Source organism: Protopterus annectens, chromosome 9.part0 (genome assembly GCF_019279795.1).
Source record: "Protopterus annectens isolate FY-2018-M chromosome 9.part0, PAN1.0, whole genome shotgun sequence".
NCBI lineage: Eukaryota > Metazoa > Chordata > Ceratodontiformes > Protopteridae > Protopterus > Protopterus annectens.
Window position 1 is genome coordinate 320,826,223 of NC_056743.1, and position 25,447 is coordinate 320,851,669.

At 43.3% G+C, this 25,447-nt stretch overlaps 1 protein-coding gene across 1 annotated transcript in view; it reads left to right on the forward strand.

Moving 5' to 3' along the window:
• The window catches only part of ZZEF1 (zinc finger ZZ-type and EF-hand domain containing 1), a gene marked incomplete in the record, with an annotated part of 3,903,331 nt that overhangs the window by 2,142,972 nt on the left and 1,734,912 nt on the right, over positions 1-25,447 (forward strand). Inside the window, 1 exon segment of the mRNA XM_044082903.1 lies at positions 9,362-9,911. Coding sequence (XP_043938838.1) covers positions 9,362-9,911 — 550 coding nt within the window.

Sequence of the window (25,447 nt, forward strand, 5' to 3'; positions counted from 1 at the left end):
GTCCTCCAGGTTATCTGATTCGGATGTAGATAGGGTGGTCCAGAGACTTCTACAGTCGCCAGTGTTATCTAAATTATTTTCGGCTCCAGCCCAGTCGGCTCCGGAACCCACCATAGTATCGGTTCCATTCTTTCCTCCTCCTCCGACACCTTGGTGTTGTCGGAGAATGCGGAGTCAAGTGAAGTCCTTGGGTCGGTTCCTAGACCCCCCCCGCCAGTCTTTCGGTTCCGGCCTCAGCTCCAACCTTCTCTATTCCTTCTGCAGGTTTCGGTACTCGGGGGTCCTCAGTCGGGCCAGAGGGTGATACATCGGGACCACTGATTTAGGTTCCGAGTCTCCCCCTTGGTGCTTCGGCTAGGGGAACCCCGACTCCGGTCATGGTTTCGGAGACAGACCCTTCCTCCGATTCGGGGTGACCCACCTTCGAGGCTATGAGGAGCACGCTGACCAAGTCCTTAGTGACTTCACCCGAATTGGCTTCTCCCTCCCTGGACACTATGACTAGAGTTTCTGGCAACCCTCTATCTCTGGACAGCGGGGGCTGCAAGGCCTGAGGATACCTCCATGTGTGGTTCCCTGCTTTCTGAATGCCCTTCAGAGTCCGTGCCTGAAAAGCGTCCCAGAAAGAAGCTGTGTAAGAGGAAGCACCTAGACTCCCCAGATGAGTCTGTCACCTCGGACACCGACCTTGATGATGCAGAAGGGTCCCCGAAGTCGTCCTCGGATGATGTCTCATTCTCCGACATCCTGGAGATCATGAGACAGCGGGGCGACTGGCCATCCAAAAACCCTTCTGAGGAGGAGTCGGTTTTCCTCAAGGCCTTCGGAGCCCAGCCTTCCACCTCTTGGGTGTCTCCACCCTTCGATGAATTGTTGGATCTTATTTGTCGAAGGGTGTGGGAACATCCTGACTCTGTGGAGCCAGTTCCTAGCCGCCCCAATAAATTCCTATCGGCACCTCCTGGGAAAGAGTTTTTGACCAAGGGAGTTCCTGAGGATGCCACGGTGGTGGCGTCTGCCACTCAGCAGAATGTGGCAGAGGCTTCTACTTCCATCCATCCTCCTAATAAGGAGTCTAGGAGCATGGATAGGTATGGGAAGCGTACCCTGTCTTCGGTGACCTTTACTTTGCGGTCTCTGAATTACTTGTGTCATTTTACGTGGCTCCAAAGGGATCTCATTAAAGAGTTGAAAGATACCCTGGCGGGTAATGTGCCTGAGGCATTGACACAGTCTGTTAATGCCCTGCTGTGTCTACCCTTTCTTCCATCGTCAACTCGTCCATGAGGCTCATATCTTATGCAGCCGAGGGGGCGGGTAGAGCAGCGAGTTCAGGCGTAGCCCTCAGGAGGCAAGCTTGGATGTGCTTGTGTCATTTTGTGGAGGCTTTCAAGTCTTCTTTCTTTCATGCACGCCCCTTTCGACGTGTCCTCCCTTTTTGGACCCAAAGTGAAAGACACCCTCACGAGATGTGAGCAGGAGGGTAAGACTTTGTCTGCCGTTGGAGCTCGTTTTTCTCTCCCCAATAGACCTTATCCCAAGTCTCAGAGGGGAGGAAAAATGTGGTTCAGAAAGTCTCAAAAGTCTTCCCCTGCCTATCAGAGTGAACCCCCCCTCCAGAAGCAGAGGAGGGGGAAATTACTCCGGAAGACGTCGCCCCACAGGCGGCGGAGGCCCCCACAATACAGGAAACCGCAAATCCTTTTGTGGCTCCTCCTTCCAGCATCCCTGAGGGATTACCCGACTGTGCATCTCCGGAGCCAGTCGGGGGTTGCTTTTTGGAGCATCTTCAGGCCTGGGAGTCCATCACTCAGGATCGATGGGTGCTTCGAATCATCGCAGGAGGTTATACCATTCCCTTCATCCGTTCTCCCCCACCGTCAAAAAGAATCCTGGACGTTCCACCCAGTCAACGGGATCAAGCAGCACTAGAAATCTCAAAGCTGATAAGAAAAGGAGCCATCCAATCAGTCCCCGCAGACCAGATCGGATCAGGAACTTACTCAAGATTATTTTTGGTGCCGAAAGGAACATGGCACTTGAGACCCATTCTAGATCTCAGCCGTTTAAACCGAAAAAGTCCAAGTTCCGAATGGTCACGTTACAATCCATTCTCCCCTTGCTGGAGAAAGGAGTATTGATGTGCTCCATAGATCTCAAGGACGCCTATTATCACATCAAGATAAACAAGGCCTCCAGGCATCATTTATGCTTCCGGCTGGGAGCCAGTCATTTCCAATTCCGGGCCCTGCCCTTTGGTCTCACCACAGCCCCCAGGGTGTTTACCAAGTGTTTGGCAGTGGTGACGGCTAACCTGAGACGTCTAGGATTCCAGGTGTTTCCTTATCTAGATGACTGGCTCCTCACAGCCCCTACCAGGAATCTACTTCTTCAAGCCATGAGAACCACCTTCAAATGGGGACATCTGTTAGGAATTACCTTCAATTGGGCAAAATCTGTATTGCTGCTATCACAGCGTGTTGCCTTTATTGGCACAGAGCTAGATTCTGTAGAGATGTGAGCATTCCTACCCTTAGACAGGATAAAGGTGTTACAGGCTCAAGTTATGGCCTTATTGCCCCGCAAAAAAGCTCAAGCCAGAACAGTTCTGCAGTTGTTGGGAACAATGGCGGCTACCATCCTTCTAGTCCCTCTTGCCAGGTTGCACATGCGAATACTTCAATGGCTCCTTTCAGCCCAGTGGTCATATCAGGATCTGCCCTTGTCCCATCTGGTTTTCATTACGGAGAGATGCAGACAAGATCTTTGTTGGTGGCTTCTCCCCTCCAATCTGAATCAAGGAAGATAGTTCATTCCCCCGTCCCCACGGTAACCACGGACGCCTCCCAGATGGGGTGGGGGGGGCAATACCTGGGCAGGACAGTTCAAGGTACGTGGCAAGATCACGAGACTCACTTGCATATCAATGTTCTAGAGATGAGAGCAGTGCTTCTAGCGTTGCAGGCACTCCACAGCTTTCTTCCCTAGGGAACTATTGCAATTCTTTCCGACAATATGTCGGTTGTCTAGTATCTGAACAAACAGGGGGGGACCAAGTCCTATCCCCTTTGCAGGGAAGCCATGAGAGTGTGGAGCTGGGATATTGCTTCCCAGCGCTTTCTAGTGGCAACACACATTCTGGGGAAGTCCAACGTGATTGCAGACAGGCTGAGCAGAGCTATTCTGATGCCTCACGAGTGGTCCCTGAACGATCGAGTGGCGGCTCAGATATTCTCCAGGTGGGGTCTTCCCTGCTGCGACCTCTTTGCCAGTCCCCTCAATGCGAAGTGCAGAAATTATTTCACTCTAATCCCTCCTCAAGGGGAGCCGCCCAGGGATGCTCTAGTCCACGATTGGCTCTCCGGTCCCTCTCTTGCCAAGAGTGATTCAGAAGGCAATCTACGTGGGAAGCAGCATGATTTTGATAGCACCACTCTGGCCCCATCAAGTTTGGTTCCCCTTCCTTTGGAAATATGCAGTGGATGGGCCTTGGATCCTGGACCCAGCTCCAGACCTGTTGACTCATCAGTCGGGACACCCCCATCCATCCCTCTGAACTCTCAGACTCGCTGCTTGGCTACTCCACTTGCTTCCTTAGTCAGACAGCATAACCTTACCCCGGAGGTACTACAGATTCTGTCCTCCTCTCATAAGTCTTCTACTAGAAAGATTTACTCTAGTAAATGGAAGAGGTTTGCTATTTGGGCTGAGCAGCATGACCTTAATCCCCTCAGCCCCTGCGTCAGCGGTGTTGGATTTCTTGGCGACACTTTTTAGACAGGGTTCTGCTGTCTCCACTTAAAGGTTCAATTGGCAATGATCTCTAATTATCACGTAGCTCATGAGCCTTCCCTCATGGGTCATAAGCTGTGTAAAGCCTTTCTAAAAGGAGCCTGGTTAATTCGCCCCCCGATTTTGCAACCCGTTCTACCATGGGACTTAAATATGGTGCTCGGAACTTTGACATCTCCTCCCTTCGAACCTGCAGCCACTTGCGAATTAAAATTCTTATCATGGAAAACTGCATTTTTGGTAGCCATTACTTCAGCTAGAAGGGTATCTGAGCTTCAAGCCCTTTCTGTCAAACCTCCTTATTTGATTTTTCACAATGACAGAGTATCTCTAAGACTAAATCCTTCCTTTCTCCCTAAGGTGTCTCCTGCATTTTGTCTCCAACAGGCTATTGAGCTACCAGCCTTTTTTCCACAATTCTCCAACAAAGCAGAATACATATTTCACCAGTTGGATGTACATAGACAATTGAGGTTTTATTTGAATAGGACACAACAGGAGAGAAAATCAGACCAGTTGTTTGTGTCCTTTTCGGACAACAGAATTGGCAGATCTGTAATCAAGGCGACTATCGCTAAGTGGATTAGAGATTGCATACCATTCATTTATGCATTGAAGGGTAGGAATCTTCCCTTTCCAGTGAAGGCGCATTCTACCAGGGCTATGGCAACTTCAGTGGCCTTTCACGCTAGGCTGTCCATGGATGAGATTTTTGCAGCGGCTACTTGGTCTTCTCCACATACCTTTATTTCTCATTATAAATTGGACATGGCATCTAGAGGTCGTGCTTCCTTTGGTTCCACAGTGCTCAGGAGTGTTTTCCAGTGAGCCTCCCAGGATTTAGGTGCTAGGGACGCTGTCCCATCAGTATTGAATGTAGGCGAGATAGGATCACATTACATCTCTTAGTTATGTACTTACCATAACGATAGATGTGTGTGATCCATCTCGCCTACATTCTTACGTACCCGCCCTCCTTCCCCCTTCCTGTTGGATTTGGAGGAGACAAGTATTGTTTGATTCCCATGAGGATATTATTTTTTCTTTCCTCTTACACTTGTCTCTTGTGTGTTCTGTGGGTGGAAGAATGTGTTGGGGGGCAAACTAGATCTGGGGGTTTGGGCGTAGTGCATCCTGGGATATAGGGTTGGCCCAGCCAATGAGACACTTCGTGCTAGTCAGAACGGCCGAGTCGAAGCCGATTCTCGGCTCCAAGCCCATCAGTATTGAATGTAGGCGAGATGGATCACATACATCTATCGTTATAATAAGTACATAACTAAGAGTGTTTGTTGACTTGTATTAGGCTGTTTATCAGTTAATGTACGATTCTTTTTGATTGGTAGTTGTTGGGGAAGGATATATATAAAAAGGTGTAGTTTTGATTATGTTTCATACATCGGATGTAGTCTCTGACAAAAACGTGAACTGTTGAGCGTTAATGTCATAGTTTTGTTTGTTCATTAAAGGTCATATCCTGGAGTTGGGTCAACATGGCTTGGTGTTTGTATTACTTTTTTCCACTGAGTTCTCCTTTTTTGGGATCACATATGTAGTGTTGTTATTATATGGTTACAGGTATCCTTCCTATGAAGGCTTTTATGTTTTTCAGTCTGTCTGTCTTTCTGCAAACTCGATCTGTGGTAACTGGAAGAGGACATTGTGGGTAAGGGTTAGGCTCACGAGATTTTTGGCTACCGTGAGCTGTAGTAACAGCCGAGTCAGTTCCAGTGCTCAGAACTGAGCCCATTTTTGAGATTAAATGAAAATGGACTACGCAGATGGAACTTTATGGTGAGTTCATAACTTCTTTTTTACTAATGGGAAGTCATCATTACCATTTGAGGCAGTATTGCATTGTTTTCAAGATTCTTGCCTTGGTCTTTTCAGCCCTACATAGTATGCATCTCCCACACATGAAAAAGTTGATTTCTTTCTATTGTCCCTTCTTTATTCTGTGCACTGTGGCAGCATGGAGCTGCTAGTGACTCTGAAGGCAGTCAGGGCACAGTTAGAAACATCTACTATGAATGCATTTACCTACCAGTGTCTGTGCCTTTAGAGCCCCGGTACTTATATTGCTTTGAGAGTGTCCCACTCTGGCCAACTTTTAATAGTCCCTTAAAAGCTCGTTGTTTATATATGCTTTTTAGTGGGCATTCCTGGGCATTGAACTCCCTGGGTATTCTGTTGTGTATGCTCTTCAGCTTATTTTCCCCTCCTGACTTTGTCTGGGCCATGGACGAGAACTGAGCAGTGTTGAGCTAACAGTGAGGACCTTTAAATTTCTTTTTTAAGATGTCTCTCACTTCCCAAATTGCTGACATTTGCATCATCATTCATGAGGGCCCCTGATGCCTGCCTCTTCCATTATGCAGTTTCCCGTGTAAGTCATAACCAAACATGTCCCCAGCTCCTGTTCTGCTTGCTGTGCACTCACTGTTACCACATCCTGTACCACTTTCCTCTCGCAGGATGGACTGGTGTTAGTTACTCATTCACACTCTTCTAGGTCAGGGCCATCAGCATCTGGTGACTAATAAGTGTGAGATTATCTGGACTTAAAGTCCTTGTTTTATCCATGCACCACAGAGGGGGGGTTGCTGAAAACCCACCTGTTTGACTTAACCTTTTGAAATTTCATCTTCTTATTTTGACAGTTTGCCTTTATTTTACTTTTGAGTATTTTGCCTAATTTGTTATTGTTTTTTTAATGTGTTTATTTTTAAAACATATACATTGAGCTGAAATTTGTAATTTGAACTTCATAACAGGCAAGCTTTTTTGGTAATAGCAGTCTCAGTATTCTCAAAGTACTCTCCTTGGAAAAAAATGTTTTCTGGTAGCAGTGACTAGTGGTGAATCTGAGATTTTTGAACTGCTAACATTAATGTGCAGAAAATCCTGCACATTTTTTTTCGCAGTGGTTTCCCTCAGACAAAGCAGTTGTTTATTATTTAGGCAAGGTCTCCATTTTCAGTGAAGTAATCTGTTCAACTGCCATAGTGCTTCCCCTGATCAAGGGGGTAAAGTGAAATGACTGTTGCATCTTGGATGTGCATAAGCAGTTGTATGTGGCAATTACCAAAGTAAGATTGAAGTCTAGTCTTCCTTCTCACCAAATTATCTTTTGAGTCTTGCTAATAGTGGCACCATTAGCTTTACTTTGAGAAGTATAACTTCCTCAAAGGGTAGTGTCACAACTTATTGAATTAGGGCTGATATTACCTCCATTCCGCATTTCATTAAATGTGTCTGTTCAAACTGTGTTTGAGGTTGCATCTTGAGCATTCTTTTTTTCCCCCTATTTCTTTTTTCATCTCTGGCAAGGCTTCGCAAGGCTGCTTACAGCCCTCCTTTCCTCATGAATCATAAAGCCTAGTTTACTAATAGGTTGGAGGTGTGCCATTTGGTGATTGTCTGAGAAACGGATATTTGGTAATGCTTGCTTTTGTCATGCAGACAAAACTCATCTGGGTTGCTTACTTCCTGTAATGCAAGCATGAGTTATGCCTGCTTGCTGTTAAGTAACATATACCATTTATTCTGTATGCTCACAGTAAGACACTGACCGGTTCGACTCTCAGCTAGAGCGTCTTCTGCGTGGAGACATGCGTGAATGGGCGTACCTTTGTTGAAGGTTGTGTGGTAGGGCTGGCAACTCAGCACGTAAAAAATCAACTGCCAATCATTAGCGGACCAGAGTTCCGCTGTGGCGACGCCTAACCGGGAAAAGCCGAAAGAGACAACAGCCATTTATTCTGTGTATTAACCAACCATGACCTTTAAACTCATTCCATAATCCTAATCTAAATACTCCTTTCCTAACCTTAATCCTAAAACCTTGTCCCTAACCCTTAAACTCCATCCCCAGTTGTAATCCTAATTCCCTAACTGTAAAACTCTGTCAGCTTGGTAAACCTAAAACCACCTTCCTAACCCTAAAACTCTACCTCTGTCTTTGAATGTCTAACCTAATCCCAAAAACATTTACCTTAGAATACAATAAGTGAATCGTCTACTTATAGCATGTGCACATTTCCTTTTTCACCTCAGAAGCAGCAGATTATTGCCTTCCTTGTTTTAACTTTTGAGTTGCACTACGTTCACTTCTACCTGCAAGCTATAAGTAAGCATCTCTGGATGCCTAATTATTTTCATGTCAAAGGGTTGCTGAGTGGCTCCAGTGCATTGTCATTTTCGCCACTGGCTGAGGAGTTTTGTATGTCTTTCTCCCTCTGCTGTTCAGCAGGCCTGCAGGATACTGCCTTATCAAAATCTGCACTCCCGGGATATAAGTGTGTGCTCCCTCACATCCAACCCAGCTCAGCTACATGTTTACTGGTTGGCAGCAAGTTAAGCCATCACCTGTACTTCAGCTGGTGCTACTCATGCACTGTCCCATTGCCATCTCCCTTTCCTTATGTTGTCATGGTGATCATAACCATTTCTCCCATGGTGAATTCTCCTCTGCTCCGACAAACTAGTTAAATCCAGCTTACTGAAGCATAGACATGGCTTTGTCTGTCTGTACCATAAAGCTGGCCAGCAGCTTGGACAGATTTCCTTGTATTCATTAAACACTGCAAGTAAGGTGCCTGGTCTGGAAGCAGGAACCGCATGAGCATGGTTGTGGGAGATGGTTTCCTAATGGTACTCCTCTGTGTGTGTGTGTCTTTTAATGTCTTGGGATTCTGCACAGATATTATAAGATGTGTTGTAAGAGTCTTCTTTGAAGAAGTGATAGTGATGTTTAAAGGTACTCCTCATAATTCTAAACGTTTGAGCTACTTGTAGCAGTATTAATTCCTAGTAATTCCTTGCTTTTGGAATAGCAAATAGGATTTTAATTATTGCAATGATGTTAACAGTTATAATCGCATATTAGTTAGCAGTGTATGGCTATGGCTTGCTTCCATTGTCGTATTTACACTTATTTGTAAAACTTTTTTTCTCACTGACTGTGCTAATGATGTTTGAAAGTTTTGCATTCATATGGGATCTTTACTTATTGATGTTGGTGACTTTCAGCCTGAGATAGACATCACCTTCATACAAGGGAGCATATGACAACTAAGAAAGCAAGCAAAAGCACAAATGAAATAACTGAGTAAAAGCTCAGATGTTTTACTGCTAAAAGTGTCTTCCCTCAGCTTTATACTGTTATTGACTGTTATATGATTATTGGTAGTTTCTTGTAATGTATACATTTGTATTGCTGTCAGAGAGATTGAGACTGCTGTAACATTAAAGTAGCATTCAGATATGGAAGATGAATTGGATGTAATAGATAATTAGAGTGAAACACACACAGTCTAGAAAATGAGAGCTATTGAGGAAGTGGAAGGGGCATATTCCAAAGTTTAAGCTGTATGTCATTGAATATAAAGTATTGTCAGAATTGTGATTAATAGGTAACCATGCAGTCCTCCTTAGTCAGAGCTGTTTTCCCTCTTGGGAGCAGTAATATCAAATACAGCAGTTTCAGTCTAAAAGGATTGAATTATTTTAAAGTTGTTAGTTGAAGCTTTACTCCATTTTTACCTAATTTTCTTTTATTTCTTTTAAGCTAAAACTTGCATACAGAAAAGCATTTTGCTGCTCTGTTTTTCACCTGTTGGAAGAAAAAAAGCCAAGCCTCATTCCATTGATATAGAAAGACAACCACAGAAAAGTGGAGTATCCCAGGACAACTTTGATGCAGCATCAGATGGTGATTTTCAGGTGCCTGATTCTGTACATTTGAGCAAAGCAGGTGATTCTAGCACGTCAAGTAAACTGGCTGCTTCAGTGTCTGTATCAGGTGAGCAAAGTCAGAAAGCAGACACGGACAGAAAAACTGTGTTAAAATCTGAATGCACTCATGTATCATGCAAGCTCCCTTCCAAAGCATCAGCAGTATCCTACAGTAGAACATCATCTGAAAGCATGGGAACACATTCGGAGCCATCTTCTCCTGCCACCCCAACCCTCAGATCTGCTTTGGGTAGAGGATTATTTAGATTGCTGTCACACAAATCAGTGGAAGAACCTAAAGCCATTCTCACAGTTAAAGTGAAGTATCCCATACTGAAGAACATCTTGGACTTTATAAAGGATCAGTCAGTCTCCTGTGAAAAGTAAGTTCTGAGTGATTAAGGTTTCTTTGAGGTGATACTTCTTTACAGTGCATTTATTCAGTGTGTATGATGCCTCAAGACTAGTAGTAGTAAATGACTGTATACTGTCTTTGCAGTGTTTTATATGGTGGACCTGTAATCCCATTTTGATAACTAATTTTCTTTGTCAGTAAGCATTGGTTTCTGCTTCATTTGGGTGGTGTACACTTTATTTTTATTGTTGTTTTATTTGATGTTTTGCAGCAATTATGATGTGACCATTAGTTACATCCTGTGATTCCCCTTTCTGTCTGGCCCTGAAGTCTTGCTTGCCATCCCCCAAGGAGCAGAGACGACTTCTTTCATGTAACTGGCAGGGATATTGGAATAGTCTTGGTATGTCAAAGTCCTTGCCCTTTGTTACTGCTGAGATTTTTATCTTTCTGAGCATCGCATCTGCAAAACATCAAGCTTATCTGTTCATTTCCCTTACAGAGTCTAGAGCCAGTCTTGGAAAAAGGAAAGCATTACCCAGTAAGGTATAAGAGGAAATGTTTACTTTTATGACCCTAAAATCTCTCTGTGGTGCCTAATGTACACATTGGAGGATGTGAGGGCTGTGCTATTACTCCTGCTGTGTTCACGTTGTTGCATGAGCATATAACAAATACTTCCTCACAGGTGAGGCATTAGACACAAGCATAGTCCCAGTTTTCTGCATGCTGTATTTCTGATGCTCAGCTAGAATGCAGACCATCCTTAACTGGGCTTGTGCTACAGAGTCCCTCTGGATATGGAGTGCATTTCTAGCGTCCTCCCCTAGAGGGCACTTCTGCATTGTGCCTTAACTTAGCATCTCCACCTTGGCTGCTTATGTGCTTGTATGGCTAAGCTCCCCTCATCAGTTTACATGCTTCTGCATGTATACATACTGAGCTACCATTCATGTACAGATTTGTCATTCATTACCCATCCCTTTTCCACCAGTCTCTATTATTATATACTGTGCACCTTATTTAGAGAACATGCTGGAATTGCATCAAGCCTGACTTATTTTCTGGCATCCATCTACCAGCTTCTGTATCTCTCAGGTTATTAGTCAATCCCCAAGGCTACCCCCCCTTTGTTTTTTCTGCACTTGTCTTAATCTTTGAATGTACTTTAGAATACTACATAGGTTCATAGGTTGGTAGTACTAGGCTAACTGCCCTTGCGGGCCATTTTAAGCCTAGGCAATTACCTCATGTGAGAATCAAACCCTGCACCTTGTTTCTGTAAGGTAAATACCTTAACCATTATGCCAACATATCTATTTTATATGCTTTGGAAAGTTACAGTGCATTATATTTTATGTCTAACTTGTAAAAGACGTAAAAGAAAGTTTAGCTCTTTGGCTTCTGCTTCCTCAGGCATAATTATGACAAGTATAGATGTACATCCTCCTCCACATTGGATATAATACGCTCAAGTGGTGTGAGAAAACAGTTGATGTAAAGTTTAGGTCAAATGAAGACTGTCAAAATCTATGATGTAATCTTAGAGCTATTAATCTAACCCCTTAACCTTGGTAGCAGTCAGTATTGTTGCTACTGAAAAATCAGTTTTTCTTTTTTAAAGCTCCTCATCATAAATCTGTGTTAAAGTATATGTATTCCTTCAGGAGGTGGTTTTGCAAAGCAGACATGTATTGCTCTTTCTAGTTGTATTAAAAATTAATTTACTGTTGTTTGACTGGGATCTGAAAATAGCTGATGTTGCATTCATAATGAAGGCTGAAGAAATACCTGTATTACAACTTTTTACTTCATGAGTTCCTCAGTAGTTGGTCATAACTGTGATCTCCTTTCAGTGTGGTTTCATACCACAACTTTTCCAAGATGTCTAGGATCTTCAACATATAGATCTCTGTTACAATAGCCAAAGCTATATGAGCCCTACCTATCATGACTGTCCAGCTTTTCAAAGCTTTAAGGTGTCTTCCATGCACTCCAGCTGTCAAAAGCTCAAGGGAAGATCTGTAAAAAGACAATTGGACCACAAAAAGCTTTTTTTTTTTTTGCCATTGAAGAGCTCTGCTGCTTGAGAAGGCCTTGTGGAACTCTCAGCTGGCTAGTTATCCTTCAAGGCTGAATGTTTCCAGTTGGGGAATACATATCACTAAAATATTTTTCCTAAGGAGAACTTGTTCTTTTATCTCTAAAGGATTATGTTTAGCTAGGAACTTTAATGTTTTAGGACTGTTACTGCATTTCTAAATGAGCTGCTGTGTAAATGTGAACTTTTTGTGTGAAATTGTCTATTTTTTGACAAAAAAAATTGTCAGGTTTTGTGCATTTGTGTTTTTGGTGGAGGATGCTGTGCTTGTGGGCGACTATCACTGGTTTACTTGCATCAGCGTGTCTTGTTTTTTTACCTTACTTTTTGCAGACTTGTCCAGGCTCCTCTGTCCAACTTTGAGGTCTTTTTTTGTGTCTTACCAGTAGAATGTCCACCTGTGTCCTTGGTTTTACCTTGCTCTTATCTGCAAGAGTATATATCTTATCTGGGAATCTTGGATGTCAGACCAGCTCATGTTTTGCCACAGCTGTGGGAGATACTGCTGCGGCTGTTTGTTGTTCTTCAGACCACTCAGATTTGCCTCTGGTCCCCTTGGTGTAGCATATGCAGCCACGAAAGACCAGTGGGCTAGCCACTTCCTCTGCAGATGTAGGGATACCCTTGGTAAGCAAGAGAAAACCACTCATCAGTCTTGGAAGAAGGGGGAGGTAAATGTTCTTTACTTAGCTGAGTAGGAAACCTGTCTCAGGGTCTAGTGTGCCTTCTATAATTTGGTAATTTTCCAGAGAGATTCTCAGGAAAAGGGAGCATAGTGAGGAAACCTTCCAGTCCCTAGTTTGTAAGGACAGGGAAGATTTACTAAGGAGCTCTTTTATAAATTTTCCTTGCCTTTTTATTGTTCAGGTGAGAAAACAAGTGTCCCATCTGTCTGTCTCTCTGACTTGGATTTTAAGTAAGAAGGCAGGCATTACACAGAATGGTTGTCCTTAAAGAATGTCTTCTTAAGGTGAACATTCTGATTCTAGGTGAAGTATGCTTTCGGACTTCCCTTTTGAAGATTCATCTTTTTCTGACTTTCATCTAGGATGAAGGTGTTTTTTTCAGTGGGCGCAGAATGAAATTCCTGTGGTACTGAAATGTATAGCTTTGTTACAGTTGAGCATGCCTGATGCTTCTTGTCCACCTCTGTTGCCTGTTTTAAGGAATGTTTTTCTCACTGCATCTATCTGACATGGTAGCTTCCTGTCCTTAGCAAGTCTGACAGGTTATACAGGGTATCTCAGACTTGTATTTGTTTCCTTATCTAAAAATAGACCCAGCAGTGATTTCTGTATCTAAAATTGCTTTGTTCCATCTATCAAGGATGAGAATGCTTTGGATAAGTTTTGGGGACAAAATGTATTCCTCCAGTACCTTAACATTCAGGATTTTACACTGTTTAGTGCTTATGCTAATTTTGTACCCATTATTTGTTTGAGAACATGCTGAAGTTAATGACTGACCTTTCTTTTGAGGTAAAGAAATGTCATGCCTGTGTAACATCTGCTTCTTACTTAGCATATTTTAAACTCTTGGTGATATTTCTTCCTCGGGTTAGTATTGAGAAGACTGATGTTATGTTGTCCAATGTCGCTGTAATTATTGCAGGTTGTAGCTCCAACTCGGCCGAATACTAAAGCTCGAGAGCTTCCACTGGCTTCAGGGCTAACCCCTTTCCCAAGATGCTCTGGGCCACATTCCCAGATCTTGTTTGCCTCTCAAGCTAGCTTGTTGGCTAAGTGTAGGTTTTTTCGAATTCTATTTGTTTAAGTTTCTATCTCTTTGGTACCTTTCTTCCAGATAGTTAGTTTTCGTGTTTTCTGCATCAGGTCCTTATAGTACTTAGTTTTTCCCTTCCCAACTACTAGTGAGAGTTCCATTTAACTTGGAGGGCTCTCGCAGCCCATTTAAGTTAGAGGGCCACTTCTCCTAGGTTTAGAATCCATTTTAGTTAGAGGATTCTTATACCTTTCCCCTTCTTTCTTGTTGCTTCACCTCTTTAAAAAAAAAAAAGGTACATTTATATTTGTATCTGTATCCTTGCTGTCTGTGATTTTTAGCGGTAGTTAGAGTTTATGTTTTTTTCTAATTATAGCCTTTATCTTAAAGTTAGTTGGTCAGTTTGTTAATTTGCTTGGCTGTAGTATTAGACAGGATGTCTAAAGATAAGGAGAAGGGACCCAGGGAGCATAAGCAGTCAGGGTTCAAGAAGTGCGATAAATGCAGTCAAAAGATATCTCTCACGGATGGGCACACGAATTATGTTTACTGCCTCTGTGCCATCCATTTACAGGACCCCTGCACCAATTGTCACGCATTCAGTAGCAGGGTGCTCCATGAGAGATGGCGTAAGTTAATGGCAAGGGGGTTATTGAAAGGGTCTTTTCAGGAAGCTTTAGATACCCAGAGTTCAAATCTTCTTCCCCTTCTTTATCCCACACTAAATCAATGAAAAGACCAGCCTCTATAGCTTCAATTTCAGAGCAACCAAAGAAATTGGTTTTATTGGCACCGAGGGCTCTCGATTCTGACTAGTCTGGAACCAAGGAATCCTCTTCGGCACCCAGAGTGTCCATGGAGCCGATAGAGAGATCAAGGAGTCTGTCTCCTTTATTGGAGTCAATATCTCCAACACTGAGATCTCTTATATTAGAGAGAGGCAGATCTCCTTCCTTGTCCACTTGTTCTTTGAGGAGTTTATCTGATGATGACGTGGAGTGGGTGGTGAAGAGATTGCTCCAAACACCAGCCCTAGCTAAAATTTTGTCATCTCCAGCCCCAAAGGAATCTGAGCCACACCATTCGGCGCCTGCTGTTTTGATTCCTCCTCCGATCACCCTGGAGTCTTCTGAGCCAGAGAGATTGGATCCAGTAGTAGCGGAACCATCGTCACCGAGACCACCTTTGGAATCTTCGGTTCCTACTTTGACTCTGATGTCCTAGGCTTCTTTTGATGTCAAGGAATCTAGGAACCCACGCTCGCTAGTCTTGTCTGGGGAGGAGAGTCGGCGCGAACAGTTGTCCAATTCGACTCTACCTCTCGGTGCCTCGGCTAAGTTGAGCTCGGCTCCTACCTCAGTTTCAGAGCCACCAGCTCTGCCTCAGAGTCAACCTTCTGTCTCTTGGGAGTGGAGAGTCCCTTCGGAGCGGGGCGGGGGGGGCTTTTAAACTGATGGAGAGGGTTCTGTCTCCTCAGACAGCCCCGCGCTCGGAGCCAACGTCTCATCCATCCCAGGTGCCAATGTCGATCTCTCCACCACTGACCCCTCCCAAGCGTCGAGACCCAGAGCTTTAGGAGATCCCTGCAGGTGGTGTTGTCTCTTCCGAAACTTTTCCGGAGTACCCCTCTGAAAAAGTCCCTAGGAAGAGACTGTGCAAGAGGAAGCACATAGACTCCCCTGAGTCTGTCACTTCTGATACCGATGACTCTGAGGGGTCCCCACGGTCCCCCTCTGAGGATGTCTCTTTCTCTGACATTCTTGAGATCCAGAAACAGAGGGGTGGCTGGAAGTCCACCAACCCTTCAGAGGATGAATTGGTATAACTGGAGCCTTTTGGGTCTTGCTCTTCCACCTCCTGAGTGACTCCCCCATTTGACCAACTATTGTTTTTTTTTTTTCTCGTATGGCCTGGACATCGCCTGACACAGTGGAGCCTGTTCTCAGGAGGCCTAACAAATTCATTATTGCCCCCTCAGAGAAGGAATTCCTGACTAAGGGTGTCCCTGTAGATGTGATGGTGGTGGTGGTGGACACTTAGGAGGAGCTATCGGAGACCTCCTCATCTGTGCATTCTCCTAACAAGGAGTCTAGGACCATAAACAGATATGGAAAGTGTGCCTTTTCTTCAGCGGCCTTCACCTTACGGTCTCTGAATTACCTTACCCATTTTACGAGACTTGAAAGGGATCTCCTGAATGAGCTTAGAGATACCTTTTGGGTGCTGTAGTTCAGGGGTCTTCGGACAAAGTATCCTCACAGCTCTCCACCGTCAATTCCATAGTTAACTCCTCTATGAGACTCATTTCATATGAGGCTGATGGAGCAAGTAGAGCGGCAGTGACAGGAATTTCCCTGAGGAGGGATTGCTGGATGCGCCTTTGCAACTTTGCAGAGCCCTTCACATTTTCCTTCATCAATGCCCTCTTTGATGTTTCATCCTTTGTGGACCAAAGGTGAAAGAAACTTTGACCAGGTGTGAGGAGGACGGGAAGTCCATTTTTCTGCACCATCTAGACCTTATCCCAAAGGTCAAAAGGGCTTAAAGATGCGGTTCCGCAAGTCCCAAAAAGGTTTCTCTGATGCACGTGGTGACTCTTCCCCAGGGGTAGAGGGGGAAGTTGTAATGGAAGACGCTGACCTCGTGGCGGGGGGGGGTCCATAAAATCAGGGAGACAGAGATCCATTCTCTGACAGGCCCTTCCAACATTCCTGAAAGGAGGCCCACCTGCTCTTTTCTGGAGGCAGTCGGGGATCGATAGTCACTGTACCCAAATGCCTGGCAAGAAATTTGCCAAGACAAATGGGTACTAACAATTCTATCCAGAGGCTATTACATACCATTGTCCTTTCCCCCTCTGGTAAACCAGTCCTTACCAGATGTTCCACCCAGTCAAAACAACTATGCAACATAAGAGATACTCTAGTTGCTAGAAAAAAAGAGTCATCCAAGAGGTCCCCGCAGACCAAATGGGATCCGGAACTTACTCAAGATTCTTTTTAGTTCCAAAAAAGACAGGGTTTTGGAGATCCATTCTAGATCTCAGCAAGCTAAACAAAGCAGTGAAGAAGTCAAAGTTCCGGATGGTAACTCTGCAGTCAATATTCCCATTTATTGGGAAAGACAATATATCTCCAGGATGTGTACCACCATTTAAAGATGGGACAGGTGATCCTAGAGACACTTACACTTTCTGCTGGGAGCCACTCATTACCAATTTGAAGCCCTGCCTTTTGGTCTCACTACAGCCCCTAGAGTGTTCACCAAATGCATGGCAGTGGTCACGGCTCACTTGAGACATCAGGGATTCTGTGTATTTCCATATGTAGACAACTGGCTCCTATCCACCACCACCAAGCATCTGCTACTACTAGCGAGAGAGGAAACAATGTCACTTTGCTCCAGACTAGGCATCACAGTAAACTTGAAAAAAAAAATCTGCCTTGTCGCCATCTCAGCATATTACCTTCTTAGGGGCAGAAATGGATTCAAGATATATGACTGCAAAACTTACCCCAGACAGAATACAGTCCCTTCATCAGCAAATCAGAATTTTGATGTCAAAGAAGAAAGTTTAGGCCAGATATGTGCTGCGAGTTCTGGGTACCATGGCAGCAGCTATTCTTCTAGTTCCCCTAGCATGACTACACGAGGGTTCTGCGGTGGTTGCTATTTGCTCAGTGGTCAATGCAATATCTTCCTCTTTCACATCAGATTATCATCATGGATTCTTGCAGAAAAGATCTCCTTTGGTGGTTGCAGATGGACCAGTTGTGCCAGGGCTGACCTCTTGTCCTTTCTCAACCCAATGCAGTACTGACCACAGATGCTTCTCAGATTGGGTGGGGGGGGCATTATCTGGAGATGACAGTCCAAGGCCTATGGCAAGAATACGAAAGCCACTTGCACATCAACGTTCTGGAGATGAGAGCGGTTCTCTATGCATTGCAGGCATTTCAGGACTCCCTACCGACAGGGATGGGTGCATTTCAGACAGACAACATGTCAGTAATGTGGTACATAAACAAGCAGGGAGGAACCATATCCTACCCACTATGTCGGGAGGCACAACGAGTTTGGCAATGGGTGATCACTTCTCAATGCTTTCTAATAGCAACGCACATCCTGGGGAATCCCAACGTAATAGCGGACAAACTTAGCAGAGCTATTCTGTTGCCTCATGAGTGGTCCCTGAAAACAGAGATTGTGGAAGAGATCTTCCAAAAATGGGGCCAGCCTTGCTGCGGCCTTTTCACCACTGCCATGAATGCCAAATGCAGCAACTACTTTGCCCTCATTCCTCCTCCAGGGAAGTCGTCAAGGGATGCACTGGTTCAGAATTGGCCTCCGGGACTACTCTATGCCTTTCTCCCATTCCCCTTAATACCCAGTGTACTTCAGAAAGCCAGCACGTTGAAAAGCAAGATGATTCTCATTGCACCTTACTGGCCTCGACAAGTTTGATTTCCCTTTCTCTGGACGCCTTTGTTGGAGGAACCGTGGATTCTGTACCCAGTTCCAGACCTTTTGATCCACTCATCGGGAGTATTCCATCCATCCATACAAACCCTGAAGTTGACAGCATGGCTGCCCCAATTCCAAGCTTAGTCAGGTGTTACTCTTTTTCCCCTGCAGCGAGTCATATTCTTACCTCTTCCCATAAACTGTCCACGAGGAGATTGTATTCCAGTAAGTGGAAAAGATTTTCATACTGGGCTGCGGGAAAGAACATAGAAGCTTTTACAGCTCCTATTACTGCTACCCTGGAATTTCTCTCCAAACTCTCTTTGACAAAAGAGCTGCAGCGACTACTATCAGAGTTTGATTGGAAGCCATTTCTAATTTCCATACTAGGAAAATGGGAGCTCCCATTATGTCTCATAGGTTATGTAAAGCTTTCCTTAAAGGCACTTTTTTACTCAGATCCTGATCAAAGAGCCCCCAGCCCCTTGGGGCCTAAGTCTTGTTCTAAACTCATTGATTTCACTACCCTTTGAACCCGCATCATCTTGTGATTTGAAGTTTTTGTTGTGGAAGACTCCCTTTTTAGTAGCCATAACCTCTGCCAGACAGGTATTAGACTTACAAGCTCCTTCTATTCATTTCCCTTGTATCATTTTCCATAAGGATAGGGTATCCTTGAGAAACTAATCCATCGTTCCTTCCAAAAGTCTGTTCAGAGAATAATATAAACCAATCCATAGAATTGCACATGTTTTTTCCAAACTACAGCGACAAGGCAGAATATAGATTGCACCAGTTGGATGTATATAGGCAGCTATACTTTTATATGCATAGATCAAAAGGCCTCAGGAAATCCGACCAGCTTTTTGTGTCCTTTTCTGACAAAAAGAAAGTGTTACCAGTTTCCAAAGTAACTTTGTCAAAATGGCTGACTGATGTTTATTATTCTTACTGTAAGAGAAAGAAATACAAACTGCCTGGGAAGATAAAGGGACATTCCACAAGAGCAAGTCTCTACATCCTTGGCCTTTCAGGACAAACTTCCTATAGACTCTATTTATGCAGCTGCCACATGGGTATGACCTCATACCTTTATCACTCATTACAAATTAGATGTGGCTTCCTGGAACAGGTCTTCCTTTGGATACACTGTATTAAAGAGTATTTTCTCCTGAGCCACCCTGAGATTAAGGTGCTAGGAATGCTGTCCCAACCTGCAAGAATTACAGCGAGATAGGACAACAACATTAAGAAGTTATGTACTTACCATAACATTCTATGTTTGTTGTCTATCTCGCCTACATTCTTGCATCCCACCCTCCTACCCCCATCCTGCGTTCATGGAGGAAAGGGTGGACAAGTCTCTTATGTACATAGTTATGATGATTTGGAGTCTCAGGGCTTTTGTGTCATACCAAATATCTGTACTTGGATATAAATATATTTTCTGCTCTGTTTTTTTTTTTGGGGGGGGGGTTAGTTTAAATCTTTTGCTTGCAAACAAGATCTGGGGATGTGGCCCAGAGGATCGTGGGTAAGGGGTTAGCCTCGAGCCATTGGAAGCTCTCGAGCTTTAGTATTTGGCTGAATCGGAGCTTTAAATGGCTCCGAACCCAACCTGCACGAATGTAGGAGATGGACAACAGACATAAAATGTTATGGTAAGTACATAACTTCTTATTTTGCTTTTGTTCTCAAAAGCTTCCTGAAAATATTAAGACTGATATTATAAATTATCCCAGCTAAGATGATAAAGAAATGTGATGAAAGAGGCAAGCTGATTCAGTAATTACTCAAGAGTTTTCAACCTTGTTTTTTTTAGAGCTGTTAGACATTTTCCATCCCCCTCAACTTCTTTTTTGCAATAAGCAATTTTTAGAGCAAGGAGCTGACCAACAGTTTTTTTTTCAAACAGGCAGGAACAGTCTTTTTACTCAGCATGACTGTCTGTTTTTCAGGCTCTGCCCCCCTTCCACACTGGCAACCTGTTCATCTCTGAGGCTTCTTCTTCCTTGTGGAACCAGGTTAGTACAGATGAGTGGTTTTAATTGTAATTTAGCTGGAGCACCCTTGGCAATGGGAATTTTTCCATTCCTTCCCAGTGAAGCAAGTCTCTCTCTCTTATCTGTTACCAGATGTTGGCACAGGGAGTGATAGAACCGGTGCCTTACTGCCACTTGGTCAAAGGCCTTTATCCAAGATTTTTTAGTACCAAGATGATAAGGATCCTAGAGGCTTGTAGTGGATATCTCCTTTTGGTCCTTTGTGCTCCCTCACATAGCTTTTGTGATAAAGCTAGATTTAAAGGACACCTGTCCTTCCCAGCGCTGAGCAGTTCAGGCATTTAGGATTGGCTGTGTGTGGTTTACCCTGTCAGTTTTCTAGCTTATCCTTGGTGCAGAGAAATGCAAAGGATATTTACGAAGTATTGAGCTTTTGTCATAGCTTATTGCTGACTTACAGGCATTCACATCTTTCCATACCAGCTGACTCTCTTATCATTGCAGACTGTTTTTTCATCTATCAGAAGTATTTAGTAGCTGTTAGGAGTCTACTACTCAGTTCAGGTTTTCAAATCAACTTCAGAAATCTTCTTTGATCCTTTCTCACAGAAGTGTATCCTATGATGTTTGTTGGATTCTACCCTGAGAAAAGCTCTTCTTCCTCCAGAATAGGTACAAATGCTTCTGTAGTTGTTCCTGAGATTCTCCAATCAAACCCATGCATCTCTTCAGAATTACTCTGGATTTTGGGGTGCATTGCATTGAGAATTTTATGCTTCCTCAGGCCAAACTTTACATGAGGAGAATACAGTGGTACCATAGATAAGTCTGGATTCAGCATCTACAGTCTTTGTCCTTTCTCATTTCAATTATAGGATTTGCAAAGAGGGAGATTCTGTGGTGAGTAGACCAGTTATTTTGCAGTCCACATCCTTCATTCTTCCTTTCACCCCCCCCCCCCCCCCACACACACACACACACACACACACTCACAGACACACAGTCTGCCACCACAACTGCATCACACCTGGCGTAGGGTGCATTTTCATAAGGTGTAAATGTGCAAGCTCTGTCGAATCCTCAAGACTGATAGCAGCACTTTAATGTCACAGAGATGTTGGCAGTGATCATTTTTGGAAAGCGTTAAATCATCACTGGTCCCCAAGACCTCTGTAAGTTTACACAAACAGCACTACGGTGAAGTGGTTCATAAACTAACAAGGAGATATCAGATCTTGCCCTCATTTCAGGCCTGTTATCATAGCTTGGGAGATAGCAACTCAGCTGATTTGACTCTTCAAAGTTCATGCTTTCCATCAGAGAAAACTTGATTGAGGACAGGCTCAGCTGGATCAGGCCAGACCCCCATGAATGAAATCCTGACCCTGGTGTCTTCCAGAAGTTGATCCAGTTCTGTGGATCACTTTAAGTAGATCTGTTGCCTCCTTTCAGAACAGACATATAAACAAGTTCTGTTCCAGGACTTCTTGTTAAGAGCCTTGGAAGACAGATGTTTTTCTCATCCCATGGATGGGTATGTTCTTTGTATCCTTCACCATTTGCAGTGATATTCAGGGTTCTTCTGAAAATCCAGAAAGGTTCCATAAAAAAAATATAGGAATGATTCTCTTTTTGACCCAGGCAGCTGCGGTTCTTCTTTCTTTTCAGTTAGGCCAAAGACGGTGACCACAAGTTTTCCTTGCACACTGGATATACTCACACAAGGTTGGAGTTGTTTAATATACTCCAACCTGAAAACTCTTCAACTACCTACCTAGATGATAAAAATTTTGAAGTCTATCAGGCACCTTTTTCTGTGGGCATGCAACAGGTATTAAGGGAGAGAAAAAAATGCTACTAGAACATCATATGTGCAAGTGCAAAAAATGTTATTTTATGGGTAGTGCCAGTACAAGAACAAAGACCATGTTCAGGTCCAGTTATTCTTTTTTGTGATTATTTGTGTGTTTTACTTTTCTCTGACCTTTCTTAGCAAGGTGCATTTTTAAAACACCTTTATTAAATTATCGCCTAAGACATAGGCACACATGCATTAATAAAAAGAAAACAAACCATATTAATGTTTTTTTTCCTTGCAGTATACCTTAAATATGTTTTCTTTGTTTATATTAGCTGTTATTCACTCCATCTTTACCTAAATTGCTCAAGTCCTGCTTTCTCTTAAATATCACTCCTTTTCATGGGCATTGATCTGCATCTCCTGTTCCCACAAATTCTATTTGTTTTTTTAAATAATTTGCTCCTTCTCTTTTCTAAAGATCTCCCTTCCAGTTCTTTTATTTTTTTAATATTTTCTAGTATTATAATTACAGTTGGTTTAGATTTTGATTTCTTTTTTCCAATAAATGTTTTTTGGCAGCCAGTGGCATTAAACTTAATATGGCCTAACTATGTCTAGACAAATCTGATCTCTGTCCCAACTCAAAAGAATAATTTCCTTAGTTATAGCCATTTACTCCCTAAATATTTCTGACAGAGTACTTGGTAGGGAAGTTATCAAATATGTAAACTTATTACACCCCCAAAAAACTTGTTCCCAGTTATCTCTCTTTGACATCATACCTTCAGCATTTGCTGTTTACATGAAGAAAAAAGTCTTTGAAGTATTTGTAATATAAAAATACCTATACAAACACTTCCCAAGCTAATTTTCTGAACATTGTCCCATAGGTGAGAGACCTACGCATACCCTTCCATTTTTCCTTTGAAATTTGCTTCTTCAGTCTCTCTTCCCATTCTTTTCTAACCTCCACTAATTGATTCTTATATTTGTTGTGCAATATTTTATGTGCCCCACTACTTAATCAGTTTTTAACAGCAGCTTCTATTGTAGACTTGAGTAAAAACTCTGCCAGAGCTGATCCTTCACTTAGAAGTCTTCTATCCCTTTCTCTTTGAGTATATTCTGCTTTCCCTACCAGGGATTAATATTAAGCTGTAGCCTGCAGTCCAAACTGCTGCTTGGCCTTATCCCACTTTGCTGTCATTTGCTCTGTAGTTATTTGCTTCCAGTACATTGGCTCCTTAGACAGTTTTCCCAATTTTTATTGTTGATATCTCACTATCCTTATCCAAAAACAAGAACTTCCAGTTTCTCAGTTTTTATATTATCTTTTATTTGTTTTCTTACCACATATCCAGAGCTGCCGTAAGATAATCCTTTTTCATCCATACACCTAAATGTTTGCCTCCTCTTCACAAAACCACAGATCTGATGTCAATTTTCATTCATTCCCTAACAGTTGGGTTTGGATCTGACCCTTGGATCAGACTTGGGTGTTAAGTACAGCTCGTGCCCACGAGAAAAGTCTCAAGCTCCTCGCTTACCCATAATGGTCTATCCCCTAACATACCTCAGATCTTGTTTGCCGCTATTGCATTCAAATGTAGTCACTGTGAGCTCTCAAGCTTAGTGTTCAAAGTCGGTGGTAAATGACTATCTTATTATGTTATTACCTTTTCCTGTAGCTTATATATTTGTTCCCTTACCTACACACTAGTGTGATTCCTTCTTACCATTGTTTGTAAACTTTCCCTTCTTTCCCCTTTTACACAGTTAGTGTATGCTTTGATACCATTGGTGGTATCTCCTTTCCTTTTCTATCTTTAAAAAAAAAAATAAAAAAAAAGTTTGTTTTCCTCTCTAAAAATCTGTTTGTTAAAATATCTGGAAAAACATCTGGTTTTAAAAAGTGCCAGAAGTGCGGTCTTAAGTTGCCTCTTTCTGAAGCACACACCTTGTGCATTTATTATCTAAGCCCTGAGGAGCATCTTCAGAAAGATTATGACCTCTGTAAGTCTTTTAATCCTCGGGCCATTATGGACCATAAGAACAAGCTTATTTTAAAAGGTTTGCTTCCTTCTACATTTTCGGAGTCCTTTTTTGGGGCTTTGACAAGGGAACTCTATAGAAAGCCTTCGGATACTTCAGGCTCCTCCCCCCTTTTTTCTGATTCGATGGTAGAACCTCCAAGAAAGAAACACAAAAAGTCAGATCCAAAGACTGCTTCTTTACTAAAGGTGGTATCATATACTAAATTGGTTTCCTCAGATCCTGTATTATTGGATCCGAAGCATTTACCTCAGATGAGATGTTCGCTCTCCATAGATCCGGTACCCTCTTGGGTCCCATCGCCATATTTATAGTCTTGCCGGCATTCCAGGTCCCCCTCTTTGGCCTCATCATAGGTTCATAGGTAGGTACTAGGCTATCGGCCCAGGGGCCTATGCAAGCCCAGCCAAAAAGGTACCCTGGCTTTTGCCACCCAAGAAAATTATTTTCCTGTGCCACTGTTGAGCAGAGCCACAGAGGTGATCCCCGGGGTAATTTCCTGTTTCCCATCCAATCATCAAGATTTTTCTTGAGTGCTAATGAGGAGCTTTGTATGCTATAGATAGGTAGTTTATTCCAGAGTATGGGAAGTCTCTGGGACAGGAATCTATCCCTCCGGCATGTTCTGTTTATTGTGGTGACAAGGTTTAGGTCCCTAGAGCATGTAGCTCTAAGGGTCTAGGATTTCTTTAAGTGGAGCATGTCCAACAGCTCTGGGTTTGACATAGCTTTGTATGTTAGGCAGAGATCACCTCTGAGTAGGCGATATGTGACAGAGTAAAGCTGGAGTTTTTTGAGACGGTCTGCGTAGAGCATCTGGTTGAAGCCAGTAATCCTCTTTGTGAGGTATTTCTGCGCCTTTCCAGTTGTTGTAGATGTCTTGTGAGGTACATACCAAAAGGGGTGTTGTACTCTATAATGGGTTTAATGAGTGATGAGTAGAGGGGAACAATGACCTCTTTTTTTCTGGGTGAGAAACCTTTTGTGATGAGGTGTGCCACGTAGATGGATTTCCTGACTACTGTGGCGATGTGATTATCAAAGGAGAGACTACTGTCCACCTGTGTCCTAAGGTCTCTTATCACACTTTCAGTGTTAAGTATACTACCGCCTATGTTGTAGTTCATGGGTACAGAGTTTTTACCAAAGGAGATGACATTGCACTTTTTGGCACTGAGCTTGAGGCCATGGCTTTGACACCAGGCATCTGTCTCAGTGAGGCCCTTTTTTAGGATGTCCACATTGTTAGGAGTTTCGATTATGGCTCCTAGTTTTCAGTCATCTGCGAACTAAGTTAGCCAAAGACCTTCTGTGTTAGCCTGTACTTCAGAGAAGTAGATACAAACAAGAGAGGACCCAGGACTGAACCCTGTCGTACTCCACTTGTCACTGGTCTGAAGTCGGATTTGGAGTCTGCTACT